Source organism: Pholcus phalangioides, unplaced genomic scaffold (assembly GCF_987345545.1).
Source record: "Pholcus phalangioides strain wild (caught in Gottingen) unplaced genomic scaffold, Ppha-v1.0 ptg000010l_1, whole genome shotgun sequence".
Taxonomy (NCBI): domain Eukaryota; kingdom Metazoa; phylum Arthropoda; class Arachnida; order Araneae; family Pholcidae; genus Pholcus; species Pholcus phalangioides.
In genome coordinates, this window is record NW_028301603.1 from 4,301,988 (window position 1) to 4,324,702 (window position 22,715).

Sequence of the window (22,715 nt, forward strand, 5' to 3'; positions counted from 1 at the left end):
CACGTGAGAACGAAATAGGACGAGCCGTTAATGCCAAAAGGCACAGTGACACGATTGGCTGTTGGGGAACTGACTTATCAGTTTGTCATATTTGGCAAGAAATCATACTTTTTCATCATTGAAACAAGTCGCCAAGATGACTTTGTGTTGCTATCTTTTAAGACAGAACTCTGTCGGGAAACCTCATGACCATGTTCTCTGTATTTTACGGAACAAAATTACATAGAACTCTGAGAAAATTTTAAATTTCCCGTTATCACGTCATTTCTAGTAAAAGTCATTTAGTGGATTTTTGTCTCTGAGAGATATTGGGTGCATCCAATACCACTCTGCTGTTGTTACATTACGCATGCTCAACCCATGGCCCGCGGGCCAATTTGGCACTCAGTGTGATCTGATGTGACCCGCGACCTCAAACTTAATTTTGTAAAAATTTACAGATCACTTGAGTAACCCGCCGTACAGTTTCTCGTACACTTAAACGGTCGGTGGCACAGCACTTAAGTGACTCGTGGGACATTTACAGAGCACTTGAATGACTCTTGGCACAGTTTAATATCACTCATGGGACCAGCGACATATACACAGTTCACTTGAGCAACCTACGACATAGTTCTAGAACACTTTTGAGTGGACCCGACATATTTCCAGATCATTTAATTATCCGCGGCACATTTTATATCACTTAAGTGATACAATTCCACAGCACTCAAGTGGCCCGCGACACATTTATGAACCACTCAAATAACCCACGACGTATTTACAGATCAATTAAGTGATGTGCGGCACAGTTCCAGAGTAATTAAGGGACGTGTGGCATAGTTTCAGAGCACTTGAACGGCCTGCGATGCAGTTTCACATCACTGAAGTTACCCGTGGCCTAGCTCTAGATCACTCAAGTGGCTTCCGAGGCATATTTCGACATGATTTAAGTGGCTCGCGACACATTTTCAAATAAAGTGGCCCACTCTTCCCCCAAAGGTTGAGCACCATTGCATAAGGGTAATTGAAGCGAGGGGGGTCCATGGAAAAATTCCAGTTGGTCCGTGTAAGCGTGGAAGTGAAAACATTTTCGTCATTATTCTTATCAGTGGTGTTTTAACAATAAAAGAGCCACTAGATCAATGGACCCCAGGGGCGAACAGTACCGTCTAGAGCAGAAGCTGCTGCCTTCTGCTCTAGAAGGTATTGATAAAGGGGCACCCAAGCATTTAGTTGCGACTCTGCCTACGGCCGTAGCCAGAAATTAATTTCGGAGGGAGGGGGGTGACAAAAAGTAGAACAGACGATTGTACCATGTTATTATATATATATTGGCCTTTTCTTACATTTCGAGGCGGGATGGAACCAACCTCACCACGGCATTGATGGACAATTGAAGAGGCTTTTATTGATTCGCAAATTTTTTTCTCGAAAATTTGCAATTTTCACAACTGCACAATTTGCAGTCAGTCTCATAAATTTTTAACTACTTATTTTTTTCCATTCGTTCTAAAATTTCAACAATTGGGTTATTGGAATTAACGCTCACATTAGCTTTTAATCACGTATCTCCTCTTTTATCAATTCTGAATTTTTATAATTTTTTATTTATTTTGTATGTTCATATTTTTAATTCGAAGGGTTTTTTTTTATCATTACTGTGTATGCTTACTAATGTGCAACATTGAAAAAAAAGTGCAGAACCGCTGACATATATAACAACAGTTCTGGGATTCAAGCCCCACAAGCAGAAGCCTACACAAGGAGGTGCTCAGAAGACCCATGCCTTCTCCCCAAAAGTTATAAAAAAATTTAATATTTTGGTCAAAAACAATTAAAAAAAATATAGAAAGAAAATACCCTTTATATTATGCTTTGGGGTTTTACACTTAAAGTATAGGAAATATTACGCAAATAAATTGTGAGCTGTTCAAAATCTTCTCTCTGCTTTCACGTTTCACCTAATTTTTGTGCTTTAATCACTGTAATTATTAGAGGAATGATGGCTTGGAGATGGGAAAACAATCGCCTCATTTTTTTTATACGTCTATGTACTAATTATTATTTGGGAGAGTTCGTGGCCTTCGTTTCATGGGTACTGTGTGTTCACGGAACACCCTGCTATAAGCACACAACGTAAGAAATATCTTTATCCATTGGCATTTCGTCAAGAACAGAACTACTACCTTGGTCCATCAGATAACTTGGATAGACCCCCCTTAGACATTTTGAAAACCCAGAAAGCACAAAATTTGGTAAATTTTTCTTGCTGTAGATATTTTTAATCTAGTGAGTTTAGCCCTGACTGTAGGTGTGTTATAAGTCAGGTCTAAAAGGATAATAGCATTTTTTTTTTAATAGGCTACTATTCCTGTCAGAAAGCGATACACGAATTCCTTTGTATTTCTAAAATTCAATGTCATTTTAAATATCTTTCCACTTCTTGAATATCATCAAAATTCAAGAACTGGTGAATATAAACAAATTAAAACAGTAATGAAAAATAGGCATCAGATATATGTGTAGAAAAATTTTAAAGCTCTTAACACTCTTATAGAAGCACCCGCTCCCCCCCCCCCCCCGCCCACACTCTAAATCCTAGCAAGTCTTGAAAGTTCAATGGAAATTTCACATCATTTTTGTAAATAAATCACAAAATAAATTAAAACTGAAGTATTTATTGATGAAAAAATATATATATCAGCTAACTTTCATTTACAATGTATACGACTGCAGCCACTATGCACATACAAAGGACTTTTGATCATTTTCGCTTTCTCAGCATAAGTGTCAAACACCTGTTGATGTCGTCTTTTTTGGTGATTGTTTCCTCTCCAGAACTGAAACTAACGAATCTCTGATATCATCTAGTGTTTTGTGGAGAGAGACTCCCGCTTTCATTTTATCTGGAAAGAGAATGAAAACAATTGTAACAATTAATAACACAAATACAAACTCTACGGCCACAACAGGCAAATTGCCCTAGTGAACTAATGCTGGGAATAGGGTTTTAACTCAAGCAAGGGTGAGCAAACAGACAGTGTTTCAAAAGAGATGGGCTATTTCTAAAAAGATGGCAGAACAGGTGAAACAATCTCATTTTCCCTTTAGCAATGCATGGAACAAAAAAAAATGCTAAATAGCCAAAATTCTACTTACACAATACAGTAGACGCGGTTTATTGGAATCATGTATAATGTTATCATTTGGTATTGGTTTAACCATATCTTTTTCCACTTCCCAAATTATCATTGTCTGCAAAACTATGTAGGAGATTAGAAAGTGTAATACTCCCCTCCCCGACAAACATTTCTGTACTCTGGATGATGATTTTTGCTTGCACATGAAATTGATAGGCTATCTGATTATTATTAGCCGTTATAATCCCTGTACGTGTGCAGCTGCTTTTGCAATTAACTTCCACCAATGGAGGCAAACAAATGTATGATCAAAAAGAAACTTCAGTTCCCTGTTAATTGTCCAGATTCAGTTTTTGTTTGAAAAACTTTCTCAAGGGAGCTATGGAACACACGGTACATGAATTAAACACCTGATGACTGAATTAAAAAATTTTTTTAGCTTAAAGGGAAAAAAAAAACCCCAAGCATGATTTTTCCTCGAAACAGTCCTAAATAATGTTTTTCAACTTTTCAGAGACATAATGACTTCTTCTCATGTTGCAAGACACACTGCAATGAAATCAGAAAATTTTGAGTCACCCTTAGAAAAACTAAATTTAAATCCTCCCGCTTAAAATTAAAACTCCCTTTTAGAAATCACATGAATTTCAGACGGAAATACCAATTTTACAGTTGCCATGTCGACTAGGATTTATCAAGCCTTGAGCTATGGGGGAAAGCGAATTGAATCAGCTTGATTTAAATTCTGTTTTTCCTTTTCATAACTTATATTGAAGTGAAAGTAACCTAGTATATATGGTATTGAAATGTGAAGTTCTTGATTAAAATAAGCATAGAAGATCTTTGGGATAAAATATAGACTTAAACTTAATCCCTAGATATAGAACAGCTTTCTTTCTGCACTTTTTCTCGATTTTGTACATGGAAAAAAATTGTAGAGAAATATAGGGATTTAAACTTAGCACTTAAAGAGTTCCCCTGATTAAAAAACAAACTATTTTTTGTATAAAGCCTTGAATTCTACGTACTAATTGCTGATTCAAAATAATAGATATGTTGTTCCAACATAACTACCGTTGGACTTTACATTTTAATACAAAAAGTGGAAAAGGTCTATTGTTTGTCTATTTTTTTTACCAAAACTCATTAAATATGTGAAACAATGAAAATGTAAATTACTAAGCAACATCATGCAAGTTGGAAACACATCATAATAAATGAATCCATCTATAGCGGAAGAAACAATCTTGTCAAGAGAATGATTTTATTTAGTTGATGCCGAATGGAAGTTCAGAAGTGAAGTGTAATGATTAACGTATGGAATTCCGCACATGTAATAAATCTAAAACAAATATATAGTTGATCCCACTTATAACGTTTCTCCCATTTAGAATGTTTTTCCACTTGATACAACTTATTTTCATGGTCCTAACAATAAGTAATTCTCATTGCGATTTCCTGTTTAAAGTGTTTTCCTATTTATTACGTTTTTTTATGACGGTTTTTGAAAATCGTTATAAGCAGGATTCACTTTAATTAACAGTTGAATGCACACATTTATGTATTTACTAATAATCAACGTATGAATTCCCTTCTGATTGATTTTACATTTTTTTAAAAATAGCTTAGCATTTTCAATATCTTCTGATCAAATTTAAAGCAAATCAGATTCTCTCTCTCTCCTCTCTAGACACTTATCTTCTCGTTCCCTATTCATACTTTGGTTATCCTGCTAAAATGATTTTATTTTCCTTCCCTGATGGTCCACAACTCTGATCTGTCACCATTTAACTGCCACATATTTTAACACCTGAATGTGGGTGCTATGTCAGATTTGTGTTGAAGAAACTTAAGTGTGCTTATGTGTGCGTGCCCAGCATTTGGAATGTTTTGTGTTCAGTAGGTGGTGTTATCTATCTAGCGCCGCAACTAGATACTTTCTCAAACGGGGCAAGTACACATTTTGGCACACCCATATAATATAGAACAAGCAGTTATAAAGTGTGAATTTGGTGCGCCGCTCTAGTCCAGAACCCAGGACACTAGGCCCGCCTGCCCCTCCCAGTTGTGGCCCTGTATCTATTCTCCAATCTGGTAATGCGTGCATTTGAAGTTCAATGTATGCATATTTGTGTTGTAGGTCTGTGTGATCGCCATGGCAACCAGAAGCTTTTTCAAAGGAATTAACATTGCGCAATCGCAAGTTCCAAACACAGATTTTCACGAAAAGTGAAATTTGGGGGGAAGTTATAAGGGGCGTCTTTCTTCCCCCCCCCCCCTCCCAGAGATCAAAAATTAAAAATATTTTTGTAGAGAATTAAAATATTGGAATAAAATAATTTATTTTATACTATCTGTGAAGAATTAGATCCTCGTGCCCCCTCCGATTCTGCTTACACACCCATGATTTTTGCGATGCGAAATGGTGACTACCGCATAGCAGCTAGATGACAAAACTAGATATTCAAGGTCGAGTTTTTACAGATTCGGTTTCTTTCCACGGTATCGGGAAGGTTTTACAATTTGAAAGGGTGTTCCAATCCTTTATGATAAAAAATAAAAAAAACAGCGCATTCGCAATATTGTAGGAACAAGACGAATTTACGCCGTATAAACACGGTATTTGAATGCCGGCCGATCACCGCAAAAGTACCGTAATTTCCCGTATATAGCAGGAAGGGAAAAAATTTGCAAGGTAATAAAAATCCGAAATTTGAAACTTCTGTACACGGCCCCTCATTCAGAGAAGCAACCAAAAATATCCCTCATCTTCAACAACCCACAGGTATATCAATACAGTAGTGTACAAAGTAGTAAAACCAGTTTTTCAAGGTCGAGGGATCACGATACACGGTAAAAAAAAGTTGGAAGCTTCTTCCTCTCTACTTTTTTCTTCTAAGAACTAAGAATGAACGCATCCCAGAGGACGTGTGAACAAAATTTTTACTCTTCCTTTTCCGAAATTCCGAGTATTTGACACGTTATAACGCGTCAATGGCATCTCTGCCAGTCAGGGGCACTGCTGCCAAATGTGGGGGGGGGGGGGGCACATGTAGCTTAAGCAAGGCTACAAGGTGTGCGGTGCACCTGAGCAGCAGATTGTAAGGGACGGCAGCCTAGGCTTTAGTTAGACATCAAAAAATTTTAAAACCTCGAATATTAAAAATTCACATAACCAGAGGCAAATTTACAGTTTAGCTGACTGTGGGCTACAAAAATTTTGCCATCTTCCACTCATCTTTGTCAAATTTTCTTGACCATTTATTTCTCAAATTTGCAGGGCTATAGCCCAGTATCAGCCAGTATTTCTCAGCCAGTAAACATACCCGTTTCTTACTTTTTTCATCCCTCTTTTACTCTTCACCTGGTGCCTAGATTTCTCTATTTCACTTTTTGCCTGATCACTCACATGCTTGAAAACTCTATGGAGTTTACTTTGGTCCTGTACATGCTTGCAAACTCAAGGCCACTATTTTTAGTCACTCACTGACTCTCTCCCTGGGCAGAGGCGGATGTACATTTTTGTCAATTTTGGAGTCCTCCTCCCATTATACTAATTTTCCTGTGACTATTTATTTCTTGAATTTGCTGTCCTGGGCCTGCTAAGCCCCTCTGTAAATACAGCTCTGGGGCCATTCAAGTATTACGTAAACAGATTTTCAGCAATTTTGACACCCCCCCCCCACTTGTCAGCAAAACACTGACCCCCCCTGCCCCCGTCAGCAGCTTAGAATATTTCATATCTTCAAAAAGGGGGCGGTTGATGACATAAGCAACCTTCAACCCCCCTCCCGTCATCAAAAGCAAATCCGAAACCCCTCTCCCCTCAATGCTGACGTAATACTTGCATGACCCCTCTGCAAATGATATATCATGCTTTTAAGACATACCTTTGCGATATATTTGTTGAGAAAACTTTAAGATAGAGCTTAGGGACAGTGATACCAGAACAAGAATGTACTCTATCACAAAGGGCGATAGAGTACATTCTTATTTGATGTCATCGAGTAATTTTCCTGAATGTCAAATGAATTCAAATTCTGATTCTTAGTAGTCCGATCTCTGTACAACAAAAACGGCTTAAAAATAATTTTTTAAATAAAAGTTACCTCATTATATTTTCTATTTATAAAGTGTCAGCAACGATGACTCATCAACAAGAGCTGAAATGTGAATCGAGTTATCTGGCAAAATTCTATACCTCAGAGCCATACTATCATATGTGGTTCCGAGGTACAGAATTAAGAACAGTATAATGATTTGACTCTTGCCTCCTGCAGCAAGAGTCTTCTTTAGGTGTGGCACATGAGGCTTTGCACCCGGATGGCATTTAAGCTTGAGCCGGCCCTAGTGGAGGCCACGCTTCTATTATTTCTAAAATAACATTGATTTTTAGATTGTTTGTCTCGGTAATTTTCATGTCTAGCATTTCTGAAGAAAAAAAAAAAAGGATTGAATATAGAAAAATTTAGGTGTGTTAATTAGCATGTTAATGGCTAATTGCTGCCAACCTAAAATATTAAAAAGAGGTATAAGCTCAACAACTGCAAAAGATGCATTAAAGGGAGAAAAAACGACAAATCAAATCACTTGCAATTTCTTACCTCTCTGCTTTGATAGGAGAATTATTGGTGTGTCCCAAGTAACTTTCCTAGTGCTGCACTTGAAACATTCTGGAATTTTCAAGTAATATTATTTCAGCAGGAATTCATCTTTCTGCTACCCTGACTTTCGCAACATCTCTGGCCAGTGCATCTGCTGATCTGTGACACAAAGGGCTCCTTACACATTCTTTCTTTTATGTCATTCTGATGCTTTTGATGGAAATATTTTGACTGCCTTACCAAAGATTAAAATCTAAAAAAACAAACAAAAATCATGCATTTCAAAAACACAGAACAGCCAGAACGGGTGGGGAGGGAAAAGGGGAAAACAAATTCAAAGGGGGCAGCAAATTTTTAGTGAAAAGAAAAAAACAGGTGTAAAATCATCAAATCAAATTCTAAAGTGGCGGGAGCAGAAAAATCCCATTTGGTCCTATCCCCCACAAAAATCGCAGTTAACCTTCACAGTGACAATCCCGAGATATCTCACCAAACTTGATCTGCTTTATTACGGTCATCCCAAAACATCTCAATTTCTTAACAGCTTTACAGTTGCAATGCAGACCAGGAAAATTTAAAAAACTACTTAAAGGGTTAAGGCCTGACATAACTTCACTCTTCAGTTATTTTAAAGTTGCGGTCACTGACAGTTTGATTTTGAGGTGAACAAAAAATATTTTTGTCTCCTGGAGAGTAACAAAAAATATGCCAATTGCAATAACAGCTTTATAATATTCGAATGCTGCATTCCCAGCATGCCAGGAAACAGTAACTGAGATCAGCATGCAGAGAATATTCATATTTTCCACCATGCTTGGCAAATTTTAGTGACCAATTCCTGATATAACATCTGTTTTCAACAGAATTACAAAAATTACCTGTATAATTCAAAAGTGACCTTTCTTCAGTATCGGAAAGCATCAAACAATGTACAGAATTTAGTATCTGCATTTCGTATTAAAGGTTGGTAATTGAAGTAGATTAATATGTAAATGTTCAATTTTCATTATCACTATTAAATTCTTCAATGTTTCCTATAGTGGGAAAACCATTACTTTATTCCAATTAGCTCATTTTTTCAATATAAATTGATATCAGTCTTTTGAATGTATCACGTTATCCTCATTGAACCTTGGTTTAAAACACATGCCGGGAATGGAGACTCCAACATTCAAAAAACCGGAGTCTTCCCTGATTCGCCTGGAATGACAGTTAAAATACTGGGAATAATGTTATTTTGATAGCAGTAACAGTGTCTTAACGCACGGGACTACCCCAGTGTGTGTGTGGGATCATAGCGCTCCTTCTTGGTGCCCCAGGGTTGACATTTTCTTGGGAGGCCCCTAGGCCTTAACCGGTTGAGCGGTGAAAGGTTTTTCGATTTCTATTTGAAAAACGGTGTGAGGTTATACGGAAAAATACTTGTAAAGTGGCGAAGCTTCTTTATCTCAAGTAGTGCTATCCCCCCCAACAAACATGCAGGACAACAGAGAAGGCGTGGTTGGTGGGGTCCATCCAAGTGACAGGTTGGCTACACCTATTCCTAAGTGATCCTATTCTTTACTAATACACACTCAACTTCAGTATCTGTTCTTTTGTTACAGTATTGGCCATTTTTTTTCTCCCTGTCGTGGTCATAGACATATTTAGAAGTTCATTTTTTCTATTGCTGTGGAACATCGCTAAAATGCCACTTGATACAACGATATTTTTCAAGTATTATTTGGAAATGTCTATACTCTAATGTTAATCGGCTGCCTCTCGATATAGCGATAATCCCACTACAGCGATATTTTTTCTTAGTCCGCAGACTATCGTTGTATCGATGTTTCACTGTATATATATTATACATTTCTCACTAATTTATTGGCGAAAAGAAGCGTTTATATTCTCGAAATGGACAACAACACTACAACGGGGTATCAGGGATTACGCAACAAAGTTTTTCTTTTCATTTTTATTAAAAAAAATATTTAAGCCCGTTCTGAGTCTACGTAGAGTTTCACGGCGTTATAATACTTTATAATCGCACTTCCTTGCAATTTTTTCGTTCCTCTTTCGCTGACGTTGGATGCGACTTATCATTTTGTGGTATCACTAAAGTGTCTTAGCACATTTTATCCGAGAAGTGTGATGCACTTTTCCAATGTATACTTTTCAGTTTAATCGAATAGCTTTTTCGCAAGAGAAAAGGCTGCACAGTTTTGAACAGTATAGGAAATTTATGAAAGCAACACACATTATGTGTGATAAGGCACAAAAATATACATATATGGTGTACCTTGAATTTTCTAGAAAGTTGAAAATAACAGTAGTCGATGATTTTAATTACACAAATATCGATATTATACCTTATGAGTAAATTTGAAATATGCAATGAATTGGAAAATACCTTCGTTTTTATTTAATCTATTTATACAACACGAAATGATTTATACTTCACGTAAAAAAACTAACTGATTATAAAATATATCGATTTTATGTGTATATGGAAGGAAGCAATTATTGTGATGTATTTAATACATGCCATTAATAATGTAAGATACATAATAAACGCAAACATTTTAAAAGCCTATTTGAGCCTCGTTTCGATAGGTGGCATGTTCAGCAACGCGATGTATCTTACAGAATTTTTTTTTCTTTTGATGAAATTTACTTTCTTTGATGATATACAGACCAAAAAAAAATAAAAGGTAACAAAAGAAATGGAATATTTGTCAAAATTTTAATTGAATCAACGATAACTTCTTTTCAGGGTTTATCTCAATGTAATGTCACATTCAGTTGGTCACATATAATTGAATTTTTACGCTTCGTATAAATTACATGTGTTATCATAGGATTCTATAAACACATTCAAAAAGAAACCCCCGCATACATACACACAGTTGTACCCGCTTATAATGAAGCTAGAAAAAACAGCGAATGTATTCAATATAAGCGAATTTCATTACATCCGTACCAGCTTGGAAAATGATACGATTAAGCGAATAACACATTTTGCACGAGCGATACGCATTTTTCAGTAATCTGAACATTCTTAAAATGAATAGATTAAAATAAAGATTAAAAACTTAATTGATGATATAATAACATTCCATATGAATGTTGTTATATCATCAATATGTTATTATATAGAAAATAATATGTACCGATTATTATTTTTCTTGATATGATTGTAAATGTCAACCGTATTGCGTTTAAATCATTTTTGCCAAATAAGCATGCACAAAACATGTCTTTTATTTTAGTAAGTGCATAAACACCAAACAATTTTTGGTCTCTTTTTTGAATCATTCAAAGAGAATGAAAGAATTATACAAAAGGAATTATATTATCAAATCCGGACCACAATCATCCCATTCTTTTTTGCATGCATGGTATGTATTACGAAAACTACTATATATATATATCGAGTAGCTTTGTGTATCAAAATTATACTAAATACAACATAGGCGTTCTCAGGATTTTCTCAAGAATGGGGGGGGGGGAGGGGTCAAATTTTTTTCTTCTGAAGGAGGGGGGGAGTGAAGTTTTTTACTGAAAAATAACGCTATAATCTCGGCCAAAGCTTGAAACCCTTCTCCCCTTTTCATACGCCAACGAAACATTCTGTATTTGGGGGGGGGGGGGTCGTTTCATGCCTTGACGCTGCTCAGAAAACATGTCAATTTCAATATTATATTGGAACAGATGCAGTATGGTCCGCCACGACTTTGGCGACTTTTTTCTCGCGATAAGTCGCCAAGACCGTCATAATGCTTCTCTGGGTTGCTGTATTTTTTAACACTTTTCCGGTTTCGTTGGGTGATACTAGATGGCGCTAGCTTCAACAAACAGGATTTTTCTTTTGTTCACCGCGTTTTTTCAAAAATTCTAAGCAGCCGTTGTTCCATTTCCAGCGCGTCTCTCTCTCTCTCTCTCTCTCTCATTATTATTCCTCCCTTCTGTAGCTCTAGTTATTTGGATTATCTACTGCTCAGGTTGTATCATACCATTTTATTATTTCGTTGTATTTATTAGTTATTCATCCATTGCCATGCCTTCTGTTTTATCGGTTTATTATTTAAAATGAACCTACAGAATTTTTCATGCCCGGACCCGTTTACTTAAAGAAAAGGGTCCGGGTTTTAATTTTAATGCATAAATATTTATTTATTCAACATGCCCGGATCCGTTTATTTAAAAAAAAGGGTCCGGGTTTTAGTTTTAATGCATGGAATATTTATGCCCGGAATTCCTTATGCCCCGATCTTTTTATTATTAAAAAAATGGGCCAGGTGTAATTTTTTTTTAACTGATATCTTTTTATATTTTTAAGCTTGGTGGTTTCTATTATGTTTTGCACGCTTTTTTTTCGGCGTCCGTAGTGTCTGACGGCCTTGGCGACTCTTCGTCGGGCCATCAGACATGTGTGGCGCCAAATAATCGCCAAGTGGCGGACCATACGACAGCTGTTCCGGAGGGCTGTCAGGAGTGTTCGATAAATTAATTTTTGGTCAGCTTGGGGAGGGGCAAGGCCAGGGCTCAACTAGATACTTTGTCAACCGGGGCAAGCAGGCATTTTAGCACGCCAATGTAGAAATAGTTAGAGGGTGAATTTGGAACCCCCCTCCTGGTCCCAGCTCCCGGGCCACTCGACCCGCTCCCCCGTCCCTCCTACACTGTGTACGCCTCTGGTGCCCGTGATACACTTAGCACACCCCTGGCTAGCAAATTTATTGAGTCGTGTAATGATTTCCCGGATCTGACGAATTTTTTTTACGAAGTTTCTGTGCATATATCGGCATCGATGTTACCCCCGATAAAACGATTTTCCTCGAATTAAGGAATGGAAACGGCAGTTTTTACACAATTTGTTAAATCGGGATTTTCAACTCTTATTAACGAATAAATAATTTTAACAAACGAATCAACTCACCTTGGATCGATGAAAATACATGCTGCTCACGTTGAATTTCTTGTCCATTGCTTTCAGTCAGATGATTGCGAAGAATATTTTGTGCCGCATACTTTTACAAAGCGCAAAAAGGGAGGAAATGGCGAAAAGATCAGCTTATGAACAGAATGAAATTTTGACGCCAACCATGCACTGCTAGTTTTTTCAGCCGGCAACCTATTCATTTTTGTTGCATCATCAACAGCCAATAGTCGATCAACAGGGTCGATAGAGACAGTAATAATCCCATGTGATGCTCGTGGTAATAAAAGTAATGAATCAAGTAGAGCGCATGCGCGAAGAAATGCGAGCAAGTAGTGGTATCTCCATTGCGCATGCGTTGGACTGATGATTAAAAGTAGTGTTTCTGTGACTATGTGCTATACTTGTTTTGGACGTTTCCTTGTGTCCTGAAAAAATTTCTGAACTGGCGGTTCGAACTTCCAGTTCTGGTTGTGAGCTTAGCTTGTAGGGAACCGACTTCTTGTCTGTCGTCTGCTCATTAAGAGGTAATTCGTTTTGGACGTCTCCTTATGCTCAAATAAAATAACCGAACTTTCAGTTTAAATTTCCAGTTCAGTTCACGAGCTTTGTTTATAAGGAGCTGAGCGGAATAAAGAATATAGTTTTTTTACTTTTGACTTCATCATCACCACAGGAGTCACTTTCACATTTGATACTAGATGACAGCACATTCCTATAAAGTGGAGTTTGAAAAAATTCACTTTTTACGATCTTACCTGCCGTCTGCTTTTGTGGAAAGTGTTTTTCCCTTTGTTTTGGATGTCTCCTTGGGTCTTGAAAAAATTACTGAACTGGAAGTTTGATCTTTCAGGTCAGTTTATAAGCTTTGTTTATAAGGAGCAAAGCTGAATGAAGAATTTAGTTTTTTTATATACCTCAGCTTCTCGTCATCACCACATAAGGCGCTTCTGATTTTGAAAGTAAAATCAACAATATTTTTAAAAATGAATGTCTTAAAGTATTCTAGAGTATTAAATTAATTTTAATTCCTTGAAAATTGTTATTGCAATTGCGTATTCGCTGCAAATGCTACAAGGAAAAAAAAACTGCTATTGGCGGACGGCGCAACGTTACGAGTCAATCGTCACTCGGTATATACGGGACTCATTACTTCCTAGATACAATATCTATAGGACGTACTGGCCTAGCAAAAAGACTCGATGCCTTTATCGCACTCACGTCCTGCAGCAGGGGTCGCTAAGCTGGGCTCTTTTTTTGGGGCATTTGTTTAGGCACCTCTCTAGAAAAGGGTGCCAAATCCGAGTTGGAAGGTAAAAAAAAAAAAATTGTTGAACTTAGAAACGTCATCGGGGACACCAAAAATAGATCCTGCACGGGCAGAGATTCCTTTCTCTTTTCTGCCCCTACCCATTTGTACATCAAGGCCACCTTAAGACCATTGTAGACCCGGGACCACAACTAGAGGTTTGGTCAGCTGTGCCGAGCAAGCATTTTGGCACCCTCTTGTAATGTTGAAGCAGAGTTGGAAACAATTCAGAAAAGAATCCATAATCGGTGTTCTAACTAGGGACGGTTCTTTGGCCGTGCGACTTGCACGGCTGTATGGGGTACCTCCAGGTACCTATCCAGGTCGATGTGTCGGGAGAAGCGAATTGTGTAAGTTCGTTGGATCGTCCCGTATTTTACGGGACAGGAAAAGTTTCCAATATTATTAGGTTCTTACCTATCGCCCCACCCCTGGATTCGTTCCTGAGCAAAGGCAAACATCTTCAGCTGCTTCGAATGGAGCAGAGGTAGAAACATTCAGCTGGGAAAGAAGCTGAGACGGACATCTTACACTGCTAAATGAGTGGAGGCAGAAATGTTAAATATTCAGCTCCGAATAAAGTGGAGGTACAGGCATCTTCAGCGGCGCATAGAGACTAGGCAGAGATCTTCAGCTGCGAATGGAACGCAGGCAGGTATCTTCAGCTGCTAATGAAGCCGTGACAGACATCTTCAGCTTCGAATGGAGTGAAAAAAAGTTTAACTTTGTTCAATTGTGAAATGTTTTTTCGGATGTTCTACATGTTGTTGGTGAACGTTTTGCATTATGCGTAGCCGCCCCCAACCGCCCCTTTTTACGTTAGAAATTTTTGAAATGGACATGTGTGTGACTCGTCTAGAGTTGTTTGACGTTATTCGCGCTAATGGTGGGTTGAGCTTACCTTTTAAAAAGTCAGCAGACCTGTTAATCCAATATATTGATGAAAAGTCAAAATTTTAACATAACCTGGAAGTCGAGAGTACGAAGTTTCGTCTGAAAATCAAATGTTTCATCAGTTTCTTATCAAAACAGTGGAGATATAGTAACAAGACCCTGACACGTTTCCTCTACAAAAATTCAGCATGGCGATTCTAAATGTTCAATCGGTAATCAAGCCCACAAATCACAGATTTTGTTTATTTGCACTGTTTATTTTTAAGGTTTTGTGTTTTAAGAGAATAATTTATTATTTTTTGAGTGAAAATCTTGATTTTTTACATATTAAACTTCAATTAAGTGTCCCCCCCACCCAAGTTTTCACGGCAATATTTTGTTTAGAATGTGCTTTGGTATTATTACAATTTTCTAAATATTATTGGTAATAAATATAAGTGATGCTATTATTTTAGAGACAGTCAATCAGAAAAGTAGGAAACATCAGTAAAAGCTGGAAAGATTAATTCGAAATGAGTAATTATTTCATTGAAATGGAAAGAATTGCAAAAATGTATAAAACGTAGTAATCATGCCAAAGTAGTTTTAAAATTACCAAACGTTATTATTGCTCAATTATAATTCTCCGCCTGTGTGGATGCCTATTTCTGATGTGAAGCAAAAATAATTTTCCATCAACATTCATTAGTTTTCGAGGAAACATTTTTTTCCTCCTAAATTCGCCGTGAATCAATTCAACGTGAAAAATTTTTCAAGACCTTAAGTGGACTGCCACTTGTTTTTTATTTATCTACATAATATCTTATGGGGCACACCGGTTGGGAAACATCTAGAGATATCCATGCTACAGTCTACTATGGAACATCAGTAGTGGAAGCATCGCCGAATGAAACTACAAACATTCACCTTGTGCGCACTATTGGTACATGCAAGACCAGATGGTAACTAGGGGAGGTTTCAAGGGGAAAATTTGCTAGATATCTTTCTAGTTTCCATTTTCGTTTGATGCTTTAAGAATGTTTTTTATTGGTTATTATGGCCCTGTTATTCCTTAACGGCAGAAAGAAAGGACAGACTTTTTTTAAGAGATACAGAATGCGACCACTTGCATAACATACACTCTTTTTTCTTTTAGAAATAAGTTACTGCCATACCTAAGAACGCTAAAAATAATATTATTGGGGCTTTAAACTGAAAACCTCTTTTCACAATCAATAATAGTTTTGTAGTGTCTACCCAGCACTTGCAAAAAAATTATTTTCGCTTTTGTGGCAACACCACAAAAATGCAATGTCAAGGCCGTCTGGCCAGAGAGCTTTTGTTGTTTATATTCACCGGTCGCATCTTTGTACATGTCCCTGCTCTCGTCCGAATCGCGTATTATTTTACCTTCGTTTATATTTGTAAATAAATAATTGTTTTATTGTTTAATCTACTGCTTCGAATAATATAGTTATGTTTCAAAAACAGTTCACATAGCTATATATTGGTGACCCCTGTTTTGCTGAACCCGCCCGATATGGCAACCGATTCTACTGATGGATCCACCACGCAAGGCCTGCAAACAGACAGCGTGGCAATCAAGCCACCACCCTTCTGGTGTGAGACGCCAGCGTTGTGGTTCGTGCACTTGGAAGCTCAGTTCAAAACGGCAAGAGTGACCAGTGAAGAAACTAAGTACAACATCGTGGTCGGCGCCATGGACCAACGACTACTCAACGTGGTCAGTGACATCGTCATGTCTCCTCCTAATGATCGTCCATATGCTGCAAACTCTACCAAAGTTCTCACTTTCGGCACCGAACGTCTATACCTCGATCTTGGTTTAAGACGAAGGTTTCTCTGGACTTTCATCGTGGCAGACGTGTCTAAGCCAATACTCGGCGCGGACTTTCTCAAAGAATTCGGCTAACTCGTAGACATCAAACGCCGACGCCTCGTCGATCCTGTCACTTCATTTAGCTCATCAGGCAGAGTCGTCACTGGTCCTTCTTGTGCATTGACAACTGTTTCTCATGACATCAGGGGACGACCGCATCAGAATTCTACTGGCTGAATTTTCCTGTTTGACTCATGAATCACCCGTTCTGAGAACTGTACCCCATCGTGTCGAGCATCACATTGTTACAAAAGGCCCGCCCGTTGTTGCCAAAACACGTCGCTTGGCTCCAGTCAAGTTGCAAATTGCTAAAAAGGAATTCGACTATATGCTGGAACTAGGCATATGCAGACCCTCCCAGAGCTCATGGGCCAGTCCTTTACACCTGGTGCCAAAGAAGACTGGTGGTTGGAGACCATGTGGTGATTACAGAGGTCTCAACGCCATCACTCAACCGTATCGATACCCAATTCCAAATCTGCAAGACTTGCACGGTTGCACGATCTTCTCCACTATCGACTTGGTTCGTGCATATCATCACATACCAGTTGCACCAGAGGACATTGAAAAAACTGCCATCACAACACCATTCGGCTTATTCGAATTCACCAGAATGACATTCAGCCTACGAAATGCGGCCCAGACCTTCCAACGTTTTCTCCATTGTGTGCTCAGAGGCTTAGACTTCTGTTTCGTATACATTGATGACCTCTTAATTGCTTCAAAAAGTGTAGACGAGCATCACATCCATTTACGACAAGTTTTCGAGAGACTCAAAGATGCTGGTCTTGTAATCAATCTCGAAAAATGCTCGTTCGCTCAACCTGAAATCACCTATCTTGGTCATCACATCACTGCTGAAGGTATCCGTCCAACATCCGAACGAGTCAATGTCATCCAAGAATACAAGAAACCAGAGACACTAAAAGATCTATGAAAATATCTCGGAATAATCAATTTTTACCGGCGATTTATTCCTAGTGCTGCGAAAACTCAAGCTATTCTTAACGACTACCTCAAGGGCAGCAAGAAAAACGACAAATCTCCAATCGAGTGGTCTGAAGAAGCTATTGCAGCATTTGAGTCAACCAAGCAACAGCTCATTGATGTCACCATTCTCGCTCATCCGTCCCCTGATGCGGAACTTGCTGTAATGGTCGACGCATCCGATATGGCTGTTGGAGGAGTTGTTCAACAAAAAATCAAGAATGATTGGCAACCGCTAAGTTTCTTCTCTCAACGATTGACTCCAACTCAGACTCGTTACAGCACGTACGACCGAGAACTTCTCGCTGCGTATTCAACAATAAAGCATTTCCGTTACTTCCTTGAAGGCAGAAAATTCACACTTTACACTGATCACCGTCCTCTCATTTTCGCTACTCAGAAAAAAGCAGAAAAGGCTTCTCCTCGTCAAATACGCCATCTGGATTTCATATTTCAGTTCACAACAGACATACAACATATCTCGGGTAAAGACAATGAGGTAGCTGATACCTTGTCCAGATTCGACGAAATTCATATGCCTCAAACTGTTGACTACACTAAAATGGCTAAAGCACAGGAACATGACGATGAACTGATCAAAATACTTTCTTCAAACACAAGTCTCAAACTTCAAAAATTTCCAGTTTTTGGTTCCAACTTACAAATCTACTGTGATGTTTCCACTGGACAAAGCAGACCGTATGTTCCGGAGTCCTTCCGAAAAACTGTTTTCAACTCTGTTCATGGACTTTCACATCCTGGCATCCAAGCTACTGCTACAACTATTGCCAAAAAATTTATTTGGCCTTCAATCAAAAAAGATTGCAAAACATGGGCAAAATCCTGTCTGACATGTCAGAAGTCCAAGATACACAAGCATACCAGAGCACCTGTGGGACATTATCTACCAATTTCCAAGCGCTTTGGCGAAATACATTTGGATATCATCGGTCCCTTACCCTCTTCAGAAGGACATCAGTATTGCGTAACCTTGATCGACAGGTTCACGAGATGGCCTGAAGCAATACCAGTTCCAGATATCCGAGCCGACACAGTGGCGGCAGCAATATACTACGGATGGATCGCTCGTTTTGGTGTTCCTAGTGTCATTATTACCGACCAAGGTTCCCAATTTGAGTCCCACGTCTTTACAGAACTGTCACACATAATCGGATTCCAAAGACGGCGCACCACCACTTACAATCCAAAATGCAACGGCTTCATCGAAAGATGGCATCGAACCCTGAAAGCTGCAATCAGATGTCACAGCCACAAGCAGTGGACTCGAGTGTTACCTACAGTCCTCCTGGGATTAAGGTCCCCATTCCGGGAAGAGTTCAACTCAACCCCAGCTGAAATGGTTTACGGCACGAACATCCGACTGCCAGGAGATTTTCTAGATACATCTGCCTCATCTCCCATCTTTCGATTTCATTCAACATCTTCGTGACCATTTCAACGACCTTAGACCAGCTTCGCCGTCAAGGCATTCAACACCGCATGTTTTTGTCTCTTCAGCGTTAAACACCTGTCCTAGTGTATTTATTCGTACGGACGCTGTGAGAAAAACCTTTCAAGCTCCGTACGAAGGTCCATACAAAGTCATCACAAGGACTGAGCAATATTATACTCTCTCAGTAAACGGTAAAGAAAAAAACATCTCCACAAACCGGTTGAAACCCTGCTTCACAGAGAACTTCGACTCATCTCAAGTCAATGGAAAACCTAACGAAAATCAAGCACCTCATCCGAAGACTTCACAACCCCTTCATACGAAGAAAAAGGTTCATTTTAACACGACAGTAAAGACTTCGGGAGAGACTGATGAATCAGAACCGCAACGACAGATTCGTTCTGGAAGACTCATCAAACCACCTTCTCGTTACAAATCGTTCTCTCCTGTTCACTAGAGGGGGAGTAATGTAGTGTCTACCCAGCACTTGCAAAAAAATTATTTTCGCTTTTGTGGCAACACCACAAAAATCCAATGTCAAGGCCGTCTGGCCAGAGAGCTTTTGTTGTTTATATTCACCGGTCGCATCTTTGTACATGTCCCTGCTCTCGTCCGAATCGCGTATTATTTTACCTTCGTTTATATTTGTAAATAAATAATTGTTTTATTGTTTAATCTACTGCTTCAAATAATATAGTTATGTCTCAAAACCGGCTCACATAGCTATAGTTTAGTGGGAAAAAAAGTTAAATTTTAATGAAAAATTTCGATAGTATCTGCCGAGAAAAGAAAAAGGTTTCTTTTGAAAAAATTGTGGCCCCCTGAAATTTTGCGGCCCGGAACGACCGCAACGATTTCGCACCCCTCCCAAGTTGGGAATGAATAATAAGGGAATAATAAGCATAAATAAGGGAAAGAGGCTTGTCTCTTAGTTTACGTGTTCTTTCCCAACTTTTCGCAGATTTTTGTATTTGCAACAACTTTCTAATTGGGTTTTTAGGACAGGGTGTCCATGTAAAATCATTTTTTTTATTTTGTGATGCACTGCATTTTCATTACTCAAAACTGAAACACAGTAGTTTCTGGACACATTTTTAGCATTTTTTAAATTGGAACCTTACCTCTACGACAAATAGTTGATGAGCGCAGGACCGTCATTTCAACTTTTTCCGGGGGGGGGGGGGCAAAGAACATGTGCTCAATGTATTTATAATTTTATATATATACTAGCTATAATACCCGGCGCTGCCCGAGTTTTCTTCAATGAGGCTTTTTTGGATCACGTGATATCTCCCTCTGTTTTCCTTGAGGGACATACAAACCGTGTCCAAGTTAACCAATATGGCGACCTGCGCGATTCATGAAATAAACAAATCTAGATTTACACAGAAACGTAGAAATGAATATATACTTTTCTTTTTTTAAGGGGCACTAGGTATTTCGATCCCCCCCCCCCCCTGAACTTCAAGTTATCCATCTGTCTGTTCCAGCTTTCAAAAATGCTTAATTAAAGCTGTGGAATTTTTTCGATGCACTTTTCACGGGGCCCATAACTAATTTTAAAAACATCCTAAACTATATGAATTTATGCAAATAAATATCAAAAGACAATACGGAGAACTTAATTTTCATGCTTGAGAAGATATAAATGAAAAGTTGAAATCAATGTTATTACATGGATATCCAACTCAAAAGTAGATCCGGCTAATTATTCATATTTTTAATTTTCTGGGCTTCGTATCTCCAAGTGAATTCCATATTTCAAAAATCTAGAATTCAATTTAATTTTTAAAATTATTGATGTGGCAGGAAACCCCCCCCCCCCACTAAATTTCCGTCTTTATGCAGTTAAATCGGCAATTTTAATAGTGATTTCTATGAGGATCACCCTTTTCCTGACCCTCAAAGCGATGATGGTGATGATTATGACGTCTATTCAAAAAGCCTCATTACTGAGAGTATTGAAAATGTGGCAAACCATTATAAAGGCATAAACTATTAAACATAACTGGCAGCATTAAAGAAGTGACAAACCATTGTAAAGACATAAACACGTCTGAAACTCATCGCTAGAGAACCACGGTAACCAAAGTAAACGTTCGGAAAGTGATTGTTGAGGCCCAAAAACCATTGTTGCCGGACAGTTTTTTGCCCATTTGGGGCATTTGCCCTGGTCTGACGAAATTTTAAAGTAGCCTATCGTTCAAGTCGGGTCCCATTTGGTATATATGCAAAATTTGGCGACGATCGATCTAAAATTGTAGATTGTATAGAACATAGTGAACATACACACACACACAGAGAGACAGACAGTCAGAAAATCAATTTTATATATATAGACTAGCTATAATACCCGGCGCTGCCCGGGTTTTCTTCAATGAGGCTTTTTTGGATCACGTGATATCTCCCTCTCTTTTTCTTGAGGGACAAAAAAACCGTGTCCAAGTTAACCAATATGGCGACCTGCGCGATTCATGAAATAAACAAATATAGATTTACACAGAAACGTAGAAATGAATATATATTTTTCTTTTTTTAAGGGGCGCTAGGTATTTCGATCCCCCCCCCCCTGAACTTATCCATCCCTGAAGTTATCCATCTGTCTGTTCCAGCTTCCAAAAATCCTCAGTTAAAGCTGTGGAATTTTTTCGATGCACTTTTCACGGGCTCATAACTAATTTTAAAATATCCTAACCCACATGAATTTATGCAAATAAATATCAAAAGAGACAATATGGAGACATTAATTTTCATACTTGAGAAGATATAAATGAAATCAATGATATTGCTCGAATATCCAACTCAAAAGTATACGTTTGGCTCTAATTACTTCGTATTTAATCTCCTGGGCTTCGTATATCTCTAAGCGAACTGAATATTTCAAAAATCGAGAATTCAATACAATTTTTAAAATTATTGATGGGGCGGATCCCACCAACTTCCGCATTTCTACAGTAAAATCGACAATTTTAGCACTGATTTCTATGGGGATCATCTTTTGCCTGATCCTCAAAGCGATGCTGATGATGATTATGACGTCTATTCAAAAAGCCTCATTACTGAGAGTATATTGAAAATGTGGCAAACGTTATAAAGGCATAAACTATTATACATATACTAACAGGATTAAAGAAGTGACAAACCGTTGTAAAGGCATATACACGTCTGAAACGCATTGCTAGGGAACCACGGTAACCAAAGTAAACGTTCGGAAAGTGATTGTTGAGGCCCAAAAACCATTGTTGCCGGACAGTTTTTTGCCCATTTGGGGCATTTGCCCTCGGCTGACGAAATTTTAAAGTAGCCTATCGTTCAAGTCGGGTCCCATTTGGTATATATGCAAGATTTGGCGACGATCGATCTAAAATTATAGATTTGTATAGAGAACACACAGACACACAGAAAATCAATTTTATATATATACTAGGGGGGCTCTGCCCCCCTGCCGCCTTTGGCGGCCAACCCCCCCCCCCACTTCTCTCCCGGACATATCTTGTTTATTTCGTCCCACTTCATCAGCGTGCTATGGAAAAGGAGAAAGGGACG

The 22,715-nt window shown here is 38.4% G+C and overlaps 1 protein-coding gene and 1 long non-coding RNA gene across 2 annotated transcripts; one reads left to right on the forward strand and one right to left on the reverse strand.

The window, feature by feature from the left end:
- Window positions 1–2,644: 2,644 nt before the first annotated feature.
- LOC149080773 (uncharacterized) lies at window positions 2,645–12,755 on the reverse strand. The gene is made up of 3 exons (XR_016193346.1): window positions 12,648–12,755; window positions 7,727–7,979; window positions 2,645–2,888 (listed from the first exon to the last, which is right to left on the reverse strand). It is a non-coding gene; the product is annotated as an uncharacterized LOC149080773 (long non-coding RNA).
- Window positions 12,756–16,369: 3,614 nt separating this feature from the next.
- LOC149080774 (uncharacterized) lies at window positions 16,370–19,844 on the forward strand. Its single transcript, XM_089237465.1, has one exon. It carries the CDS (start codon window positions 16,370–16,372, stop codon window positions 16,760–16,762), a length of 393 nt encoding a protein of 130 aa, XP_089093591.1. The 3' UTR covers window positions 16,763–19,844.
- Window positions 19,845–22,715: the final 2,871 nt, after the last annotated feature.

What these genes read in the sequence shown, in the direction of transcription:
- LOC149080774 (XM_089237465.1), top strand. Translation starts at nt 16,370, where the DNA reads ATGGCAACCGATTCTACTGATGGATCCACCACGCAAGGCCTGCAAACA.